The sequence below is a fragment of the Eubalaena glacialis genome, chromosome 19, assembly GCF_028564815.1.
Source record: "Eubalaena glacialis isolate mEubGla1 chromosome 19, mEubGla1.1.hap2.+ XY, whole genome shotgun sequence".
Taxonomy (NCBI): Eukaryota; Metazoa; Chordata; class Mammalia; order Artiodactyla; family Balaenidae; genus Eubalaena; species Eubalaena glacialis.
Window position 1 is genome coordinate 44,436,863 of NC_083734.1, and position 11,045 is coordinate 44,447,907.

The 11,045-nt window shown below is 52.0% G+C and overlaps 1 protein-coding gene and 2 pseudogenes across 1 annotated transcript; all 3 read left to right on the forward strand.

Annotated features, from left to right (window-relative positions):
• The first annotated feature begins 916 nt into the window (after nt 1–916).
• Nucleotides 917–2,541, forward strand: LOC133080846 (large ribosomal subunit protein uL15-like; annotated as a pseudogene).
• Nucleotides 2,542–4,172: 1,631 nt separating this feature from the next.
• LOC133080847 (kelch repeat and BTB domain-containing protein 2-like) lies at nt 4,173–5,129 on the forward strand (annotated as a pseudogene).
• Nucleotides 5,130–8,985: 3,856 nt separating this feature from the next.
• On the forward strand, nt 8,986–9,855 carry GJD3 (gap junction protein delta 3). The gene has a single exon (XM_061176500.1). It carries the CDS (start codon nt 8,986–8,988, stop codon nt 9,853–9,855), a length of 870 nt encoding a protein of 289 aa, XP_061032483.1.
• The last annotated feature ends 1,190 nt before the right edge of the window (nt 9,856–11,045 follow it).

Consider the following 11,045-nt stretch of genomic DNA (forward strand, 5'->3'; position numbering starts at 1 on the left):
TATAATTTGTCAAAACTCAATTATAAAATGGTGCATTTTACTGTGTGTAAATTAGATCACAATAAAGTAGGGAGGAAAAGCTATCTTTCAGACAGTATGAGGCTCAAATATAAACCAGTGCTTCTCAAGCCTGTGTTTCAAATCCCTTAGGGATCTTGTTAAACCGCAGATTCTGATTCAGTAGGTCTGGGCTGGGGCCTGAAATTGTATTACTAACAAACAAGTTCCCAAGTGCTGTCAGTATTACTGGTTGGAGACCCTGCTTGGAACAACAGAGGTGTAAACTCTGGACCAGTGCTTCTGTGCCTGTGGCCCCTGGACTGACTGTGGCAGCAAGACCAAAGAGGTGGTTAGAAATTCTTATTATCGGGCCCACCCCAGAACTACTGACTTAAAAGCACTTGTTTTAACAAGCACTCCAGCTAATCCTGATGCACACTAAAGTTCGAGAATGCAATATGCATTGAAAGGCCTTATTGCAAGTTGCAGCAAAATAGTTGCTTTTCTCTGGATAATGAGATTTGGGTGGTTTTTGTTTTCTTCTTTGTATCTTCCTATAGTTTACAAAAATAGTGATGTTACATGTTTTCTTTCAAAATGAAAATAACTTTTAATTTTTTTTCTGGTTATAAAAGTAATATATGGGTTCCAGTTCTAACATGATGCTGAACTGGTACCACTCCAGGAGTTGCCCTCAGGTGTTTCTCACTCATGGGCTGCATCCTTGCAAATCTGAGCAGGCTGTCTGCAGGCTGTATTGAAAAACTCTGTGATGGTTAATTGTATGTGTCAACTTGACTGGGTTAAGGCATGCCCAGATAGCTGGTAAAATATTACTTCTGAGTGTGTCTGTGAGGGTGTCTCTGGAAAAGATTAGCATGTAAATCAGTAGACTGAGTTAAGATGATTCCCACCAATGCGGGTGGGATCATCCAATCCATTGAGGACCTGAATAGAACAAAAAGGTGGAGGGAGGGTGAATTTGCTCTAAGCTGAGGCGTCTATCTTCTCCTGCCCTTGGACATCAGTGCTCCTGGTTCTCAGGCCTTCAGCCTCAAACTGAATTACACCCCCAGCTTTCCCAATTCTCCAGTTTGCACATGGCAGATCGTGGGACTTCCCAGCGTCCATAACTGTGAGCTAATTCCTATAACAAATTATATATATATATCTCCTGTTGGTTCTGTTTTTCTGGAGAACCCTGACTATACAAACTCCAAAGTCCATTTTGGTACCTAAAGAACCCAGGATGACCTAGGATAGTGGATGCGGCAGCCTTGGTTCTGAATGCTGCAGAGATCACATGGACGTGTAAAGAAATCCAGATCAAAACTACAATGAGGGACTTCCCTGGTGGCACAGTGGTTAAGAATCCACCTGTCAATGCAGGGGACACAGGTTCAGTCCCTGGTCCGGGAAGATCCCACATGCTGCGGAGCAACTAAGCCCGTGCACCACAACTACTGAGCCGGCGCTCTAGAGCCCATGAGCCACAACTACCGAGCCCACATGCCACAACTACTGAAGCCCGCGCTCCTAGAGCCCGTGCTCCGCAACAAGAGAAGCCACCGCAATGAGAAGCCCGCGCACCGCAATGAAGAGTAGCCCCCGCTCGCCGCAACTAGAGAAAGCCCGTGTGCAGCAACGAAGACCCAACACAGCCAAAAATAAATAAAATTTATTTTTAAAAAAACAAACAAATAAAAACTACAATGAGGTATCACACCGGTCAGAATGGCCATCATCAAAAAGTCTACAGCCGGGGCTTCCCTGGTGGCGCAGTGGTTGAGCGTCTGCCTGCCAATGCAGGGGACACGGGTTCGAGCCCTGGTCTGGGAGGATCCCACATGCCGCGGAGCGACTAGGCCCGTGTGCCACAATTACTGAGCCTGCGCGTCTGGAGCCTGTGCTCCGCAACAAGGGAGGCTGCGATAGTGAGAGGCCCGCGCACCGCGATGAAGAGTGGCCCCCGCTTGCCGCAACTAGAGAAAGCCCTCGCACAGAAACGAAGACCCAACACGGCCATAAATAAATAAATGGAAATTTAAAAAAAAAAAAAAAAAGTAAGCCTTTTAAAAAAAAAAAAAAAGTCTACAGCCATCCAGACTGAGGGAGACCTGGAAACTTAGGGCCACACGAGATACAGCCACAGCTGCAACAGCAAACACCAGGAGCACCCAGGAGGCCGGGGTAATGCTGGTGGCATGCATCACCACAGGATCAACTTCCACAAATATCACCCAGGATACTTTGGGAAAGTTGTTATCTGGCGTTACCACTTAAAGAGGAAGCAGAACTTCTGCCCAGCTCTCAACCATGATAAATTGTGGAACCTTGGTCGGTGAGCAGACACAGGTAAATGTTGTCAAGAACAAGACGAGCTGCTCCTATCATTGATGTGGTGCGATCAGGCTACTATCAATGCAAAGTTCTGAGGAAGGGAAAGCTCCCAAAGCAGCCTGCATCGTGAAGGTCAAATTCTTCAGCAGAAGAGTTGAGAAGATTAAGGGTGTGGGTGGGGCATGTGTCCTAGTAGCTTGAAGCCACCTGGTAGAAGATTCATTAAATGTTAACAACTGCTTAAAAAAAAAAAAAGTCTACAAATAATAAATGCTGGAGAGAGTGTGGAGAAAAGGAAGCCCTCTTACACTGTTGGTGGGAATATAAATTGGTGCAGCCACTATGGAGAACATTATGGAGGTTCCCTAAAAAACTAAAAATAGAACTACCATATGATCCAGCAATCCCACTCCTGGGCATATACCCGGAGAAAACCATAATTCAAAAATATACATGTACCCCAATGTTCATAGCAGCGCTATTTACAATAGCCAGGTCATGGAAGCAACCTAAATGTCCATCAACAGAAGAATGGATGAAGAAGATGTGGCACATATATACAATGGACTATTACTCAGCAATAAAAAAGAACAAAATAATGCCATTTGCAGCAACATGGATGGACCTAGAGATTGTCATACTGAGTGAAGTCAGACACAGAAAGACAAATATCATATGATATCACTTATATGTGTAATCTAAAAAAGGGGAACAAATGAACTTATTTACAAAACAGAAGTAGAGTCTCAGATGTAGAAAACAAACTTATGGTTACCAGGGGATAAGGAGGAGGTGGGGGAGGGATAAACTGGGAGATTGGGACTGACATATACACACTACTATATAAAATAGATAACTAATAATAACCTGCTGTGCAGCACAGGGAACTCTACTCAACGCTCTGTAATGACCTACATAGGAAAAGAACCTTAAAAAAAAAAGTCTACAAATAATAAATGCTGGAGAGGGTGTGGAGAAAAGGAAATCCTCCTACACTGTTGGTGGGAATGTAAATTGGTGCAGCCACTATGGAAAACAGTACGGAGGTATCTTAATAAACTAAAAATGGAGTTACCATATGATCCAGCAATCCCACTCCTGGGCATATAACCAGAAAAGATACAAGCACCACAATGTTCATTGCAGGACTATTTACAATAGCCAAGACATGGAAACAACCTAAGTGTCCTTCGACAGATGAATGGATAAAGAAGATGTGGTATATATACACAATGGAATACTACTTAGCCATAAAAAAAGAATGAAATAATGCCATTTGCAGCAGCCATGGATGGACCTAGAGATTATCATACTAAGTGAAGTAAGTCAGACGGAGAAAGACAAATATTATATGATATCACTTATACGTATAATCTAAAAAATAGTACAAATGAACTTATTTACAAAACAGAAACAGACTCACAGACATAGAAAACAAAGGGGAGGGGTTACCAAAGGGGAGGGGGGAGGGATAAATTAGGAGTATAGGATTAACAGATACACACTACCATATATAAACTAGATAAACAACAAAGATTTACTGTAAGCACACGGAACTATATTCAATATCTTGTAATAACCCATAATGGAAGAGAATTTTTCGAAAGAAATAAATATATATATATATCTGAATCACTTTGCTGTACACCGGAAACTTACACAATATTGTAAATCAACTATACATCAATTAAAACTTTTTTAAAATAAAAGCAAAAGCAAAAAAGAAAAAGATCGCATGAAGATCCTCCTTTCTTTACTTAGGAATCATTCACTTGATCCTCTTTCATTAGAAAGACTGACTTTTCCAGTCTGGCCCTAAAGATGGTAATAGAATGCAGTCATGTGCATCACAACGAGAAGAGATCAATCCTGAATATGCTGTGTCTGCTGGAACAGTTAAAACTAACCAAGAGCAGCTCCTCACTGGCCTACTATTTGCATTGAAGGCACTGAACTCCCTTGCGATAAGTTGATTCTTGCAGTGTGTATTTCTTATTCCCGGCCATGTTTATGAATGAACTAGTGACAGTAGACACACTCACACCTAGGGAACATTGGTGTCACTACACTGCCTTATACTTAGGAGTAACGTGTGCACACATGGTCACGCGGCAATAAATGACAGCACTGTAGAACAGTTTTATGAAACAACGTGCTTCCTACAAGTAGAATATGTGTTGCAACAATGTCAAGAATATTTAATTTAAAAATAATAAATGAGGAGAATTGTTGAGTTTTGCCGACCCCTTCAGCTGTAAGGAATTAAAATGCTAAAAATTGGTGGGCACAAGTTCGCTTCTGGGTACCACCAGAAAGCCTCCATGCCGCCTCCACCTGACCTACTGATAGGCACTCTCGTTAGTGACAATTTACCTGTGGAAAATGAGACAGTTTGCCAAGCTGCTGAACTGTGGCTAGAGTTGAACACAGAATCACCTTCGCGATATTTCTCACCCACATCAAAGTGGATGCTCTTGGAATGACTAAAGAGGAGATGATGATTTCCATTAAAGCATCTTCTGAAGAGCCTTGTAGTCTTTACGTTTCTGTCTTTACAACCCCCAGATAGAAAAAGTTCACAAGCTCTGCAGCCCACCAGCTGATCCGTGTAAGGCTGGGCAGATATAACTCCTGATAATGACATCTCGAGAGCAGGCAGTCAAGTTGCTCTGAAAAACAAAAAGGAATCAGTAAAAACAAGCCAACTCCAAGCTGCCTTCAGATCTGCAATTACTTTTACTGGTCCAATGCACAGCAAGATTTCCAAAGACCCTTGGCCATTTAAGTGATCAAAGCCCTGGAAGAGACCAGAGTGTCCAACAGACCAGCAGCGTCCTCATCTTCTTGAGGCAGAAGAGCTCTGCACCTTCCGCAATCCTCTCACCCCATTTCATTCATTCTGTCGCCCCACACATATTTACTGATCTTCTACTAAGTGCCAGGAACTGTTCTAGGTGTTGGGAGCAGGACAGTGTATAAAGCACCAAAAATCCCTGCCCTCATGGAGCTTACACGCTAACGGAGAAGACGGATGCTACATAGGATAAATAAGAAAAATATAAAGTATGTTATGAAGTGGTCAGTGCAAAGGAAATAAAGCTGAGAAAGGGGATAGGAGGTCAGGGGTTAAATTCCAGTTAGGGCAGCAAGGAAAGGCCTCACTAAAAGGCAGCATTTATGAAAAGACTCTTTTAAATGTTAGAGGGACACAGGGGAGAGAAAATACAGCCGTGTGTTGATGATGTCACGAGTATTAATTTACCAGGTGCCGACATGTGTGTGCCTGCACGTGTGTGTTCATGTGTGATGGACATGCATGGGAAGTGGCTCCACAGCCTGACGGGTCAGGGTGAGGTGTCTGACACAGAGACTGAACGTGGACCAGGGCAGGACAGGCCTCTGAGCCCAGCCGCAGACCTCACATTTGGCCAAGAACAGGGCCACGTGCCGCCAGCTCTGGGCAGCATCAGCGACACCTCCTCCCAGGCTGGACGGCGCTATCTGGGAAGAAGGATGGGCCCCGGAGATTGTAGAGTCTCCTGTGTCTGGCCCTGTGGTATCAGGGACTGGGGACAGCACAGGGTGACCATGGGCTCCATGTCCCCCACCCCCCCAGCCCAGCCCACCAGCTCTGCCACTTTCCACTCTCCAGGGGCAGATGGTTCTGGTCTGATGAGGATTTTTCCAGGCTGGGCTGGTGGCCTGAGCTGGCAGTGGCCATGCGTCCAGGGCAGGGACCATTCCAGGGGAGGTGAGGTATGTCCCTGAGCCCCCATGGCCGGGGGGCAGGGGGCAGGGAGCAGCTTTAGCCAGAAGCAGGTGGAGGCTGGGAATGGGGAGGTCAGCAGTGCCCTCACGCCACATCCTGTTTTTGGAATGGGCCCCAGCATGTGCTTTCCTTTGGACTTGGTCCAGGCCAGTGTCTCCCCACCCAGGCCCAGTCCCAAGGGAACCCCAGCACTCCCAAGCATTAACCTAGGGTTTTTCCAGGCTGGGCCGGGCCCCTAAGCCAGCGTGGGTGAAGGATACCTTTCCCACCCCTTCTTGAAATCGGGCCAGGGGTCCCCATCGGCCCATGGAAAACTATACAGGCCCCCATGGCTGGAGAGGAGAGAAAGTGTCACCGAAGAGGAGTCCTGGCATGGCCCCCACCAGCCCCACACAAAGCCCTGGGGACTGTTAGGCCCTGGGACACCACCTGGGAAGCCCAGCCAGGCTGGAGAGGGGACAGTTCCACGATGTGCTTAAGAACATGGGCTCCGAACCAGTGAGGCTGGGCGTGCGGCCAGGAGCTGCTCTTTCTTGCCGCGTGAGTGTACCAAGTGGCTTGGCGCTCTGAGTCTCAGCTGCCCTGCTGCCGGCTCACCAGGAGGGCTAAGCGAGCTAACTCGCGCGATGAGTGGGGCGCAGCGCCTGGTCCGGAGCATCTGCACAGGTGGACGAGGGGAATGGTGTGGGTTGGGCAGACTCCTGAAAAGGCAGAGGGAACAAACAAGCACTCAACCTGGGAGTGTCCCCTCCCCGGCCGCTCAGGTCACCACTGGTCATCCTAACTCTCTTCCCCTATGGGACAGCTTCTCCTGCCACCTAGAGCAGTAGGTGACTCAGTTCAGAGCCTTACGGGGGAAAAGAAGCCTTGCTTTCTATTTATTTTTCGCATTATGAAATGACACGCTCATTACAGTAAATCTGGAAACTACAGAAAAGCAGGAAGGAAGCAAAAGCTTTTATTTAAGTCCCAAAGCCAGACACTCTTGATACTTCAAGGTTTTTCCAAAAGGGAATATCTTCCAGGCTCGGGCTTTTTTGTTCTCTGTAACATGGCTGGGACCTTAGCATTAAGACGCAGAGCCGGAAGGGAACTTGGAGGTCAGCCGGCCCAGGCTCCCCAGCTGACAAGCCAGGAGACTCTGGCCCAGAAGAGCTGAGTGACTGCTCCAAAGTTAGCAGTGGCAGAGCTAGAAGGAGAGTTACCAGGTGTCTGCTGCCTCTTAAAATACCAGTGCCTCCAACACCGGCGGCAAACCTCGCTCCAGCCCTGAAGACGGCCTTCAGAGGGGACAGTCACTTGATAGTGGACCTAGGCCTTCCAGTTTGGGGGAATTTATTGGCGGTAGGCTTCCTTCAATAAAAGAGGGAGCTCTGGGGCTTCCCTGGTAGCACAGTGGTTAAGAATCCGCCTGCCAATGCAGGGGACACAGGTTCGAGCCCTGGTCCAGGAAGATCCCACATGCCGCGGAACAACTAAACCCATGCACCACAACTACTGAGCCTGCACTCTAGAGCCTGCAAGCCACAACTACTGAAGCCCGCGTGCCACAACTACTGAAGCCCGCGCGCCTAGAGCCCGTGCTCAGCAACAAGAGACGCCACCGCAATGAGAAGCCCGCGCACCACAACCAAGAGTAGCCCCCGCTCGCCACAACTAGAGAAAGCCCGCGTGCAGCAACGAAGACCCAACGCAGCCAAAAATAAATAAAGTTATTTTTAAAAAAAGAGAGAGAGAGGCAGCTCTGGTTAACCCCTTCCCTCATTTCCAGTTGGGGACACAGCCGTGGGGTGGGGGCGGGTGAGGGGATGGAAAGGGAGGCTGGCAGAGCCCAGCAAGGGGTGTGGCCCTGGGTCTGTTCTCAGGGGTGGAGCCAGCAAACAGGGTCACCCTGTCCCTTTAAGAGAAGTGGGAGAGCTAGCCCCCTCAGCCATCCTGTCTTGTCATCCATCCCGGCAAAATCCGAAAGGGAAAATGAAAGAGGGACCAGGAGGAACAGGTCCCAACCATCTCCCAAGGTCCTTTACTCGGCTTTAACATCCCAGCCTCAGCTACAGGGCGAGTGGTTACATACGGGTGAGAGTCTGGGGGCATCAGGGACCTGTGGGACCTGTGAGGGGTGGGGGGAGTTGGGGAGGTTCTCGGGAGATATGGGAGGCTGGAAACAGAGGGACACCAGGGAGGAGATGGGAGAAGGTGGGCCAGCATTCCTGCCACACCGGGCTCAGATGGCAGGGGACACCTAGGACATTGGGTAGAGTTATGGAAGTGGGGTTACCTTTGTGTCCGCTCCCCAATTCTGAGAGCAGTTCACTGCAGTAAAAAGGGCAGGAAAATGGGCGGAGAAAGAAGGAGGTGGGTCCTTCTGGGTCTGCTGGCTCCACTTCTCCCAGGGGTACCAAATTGGGTCCGACGGAGAGCTGGGTTTGGGGCACCACTCTTGCCCACAGAAAGCATCCTTGAGCACATGAGGGCGCTGCTGGGTTTCTGCTTCTACAAATGCAATCAGAGGCCGCGGGGGGTGGGGGGTGGGGGGTGGGGAGGGGGGGCTGGTCTCCAAGGTTCTTTCCCACCAACCTGGACTCTGGAGGAGCATAGGGTCCAACCCAGCAGGCCCGTGGGTGTCTGACTAGAGCACCAGGGTGGAGCTCCTCCCCAGCGCCCATAGTGGAGAATCACCTAACCCCTCCCGCCCCCGCCCCCCTTGCTAAGCCCTTTGTTCCCACAAAGTCCCTGTTAAACCCAGGCCTGGCTGACCCCCTGGCTCACCTCGAAGTTAGAGGAGGTCCAACTGACTCCACCCCGACGGGCACGGAGGGCTGGGGATCCCGATCCCTCAGCCTCTGACTGCCCGCCCCGTGTCCATCCCCAGAGCCATGGGGGAGTGGGCGTTCCTCGGCTCGCTGCTGGACGCCGTGCAGCTGCAGTCGCCGCTCGTGGGCCGCCTGTGGCTGGTGGTCATGCTGATCTTCCGCATCCTGGTGCTGGCCACGGTGGGCGGCGCCGTGTTCGAGGACGAGCAGGAGGAGTTCGTGTGCAACACGCTGCAGCCGGGCTGTCGCCAGACCTGCTACGACCGCGCCTTCCCCGTCTCCCACTACCGCTTCTGGCTCTTCCACATCCTGCTGCTGTCGGCGCCCCCGGTGCTCTTCGTCATCTACTCTGTGCACCGGGCCAGCAAGGAGCCGGGCGGCGCGGCCGGCGGGGCGGGGTCGCTGGGGACCCCGGGGCGCCCGGAGGGCCGCGGCGCGCGCCGCTGCTACCTGCTGAGCGTGGGGCTGCGCCTGCTGGCCGAGCTGGCCTTCCTGGCGGGCCAGGCGCTGCTCTACGGCTTCCGCGTGGCCCCGCACTTCGTGTGCGCCGGTGCCCCGTGCCCACACACGGTGGACTGCTTCGTGAGCCGGCCCACCGAGAAGACCGTCTTCGTGCTCTTCTACTTCGCCGTGGGGCTGCTCTCGGCGCTGCTCAGTGTGGCCGAGCTGGGCCACCTGCTCTGGAAGGGCCGCACGCGCGCCGGCCACTGTCGCCAGGCGGCCGAGCGCGACAACCGCTGCAACCGCGCGCACGAGGAGGCGCAGCAGCTGCTCCCGCCGCCGCCGCCGCCCGCCCTGCCCGCCAGGCGCCCGGGGCCCGACCCCTACGCCCCGCCCTCCTACGCTCACCGGGCGCCGGCCTGCGACAGCGAGGGCGGCAGCGGCCGCAGCAAGGCATCGCTGGCCACCGTCCGCCACGACCTGGCCATCTAGAACTGCCTGGGGCGGGGGTGAGGTCAGAGGCCAGACCCCACCACCCCGGAGCAAGAAGCGGCTCTGCAGCAACTGTTCGCAGGGTCCCCTGCCCAGCAGATGACACACAGGGGGCATGGCCCGCTGGGCAGCATCCGCAGCTCCCAGCCAAGCTGGGGACATCTAATGAACTAAGGCCGGTCCTTGGTGCCGTCATCCAGGCAAAAAGGAAGGAGGCGGGGGGCTGAGAGAAAGTGGACAAGAGGAGGGCAGAGCTAGTGCAAAGTGGAGGGTCCGGTGGAGCCCGGGTTGTTTTACTGGGGACAAAAACAACGGTGATACCAGCATCCCTGGGGGCCTCTCCTTGTTCAGACTGAGGCGTGGCCTCTGTGTGGGCCCTCTGTGTATGTGCGCACACATGTACACATACATACGGTGTGAGCTGTGGGTGCCCAAGCACACGTAAAACCTGTGTGAGCTCTTTATGTGTGTGTGCATGCACACATATATCCTGGGTGAGCTCCGGTTGTGCACGCGTGTGCATAAGCACATGTCCATCCTCTGCAGGCTCTCTGTGCGTGTGTGGGCCCACCCCGTGTGCGTTCTGCGTATGCGCGTGCATCTGTGTGCCCTGTGTGAGCTATGTGTGTGATCTCTGACACGCACTGTGCGAGTGGCCAGGATCCAGTGCCAGCAGCAGCCACAGTGGCTCCCTCCCTACCTGCAGGGGCATCACAGGATGATCTGCCCTCCTGATGGAGCCCACACAGGAAGGGAGGGGGAGGGGAGGCAGCCCTTCACCCTGGGCAGGCCTCAGTCTGGGCACCATCTACACTCTCGACCTTGTGGCCTGGGCAAGGTGGCTGGGCCCTCCTTTCGTGGAGATGGAGTGGGGGTGGGCAGTGGGGTCAGAGGGCAGGACTCTTTTCTAGCTTCCCCCTCTTCACCCTGCTGCTGTTACCCCAGTCCATAAACATCCTCAGAAGAAACCTCCCCCAGAACGCGCTCCTGGCCCTGCATTTTCCTGCAGCCCTCTTCCCCTCCTCCCTCCCCACCCCGCCCCCACCCCGGGGAAATACAAGGATCTGTCTACGTGTCTGCCTCCTGTTCCCCTCCTATCTCTCCTCTGCCCCCATCTTCTTCCTCCTTCACCGCCCCAGTGGGGATGCTCTCCGTAAGCAGCCAGCACCAAACTGAAAAATCCAGGGGCC

Coding starts and splice junctions, on each gene's coding strand:
- GJD3 (XM_061176500.1), top strand. CDS start 8,986: ATGGGGGAGTGGGCGTTCCTCGGCTCGCTGCTGGACGCCGTGCAGCTG.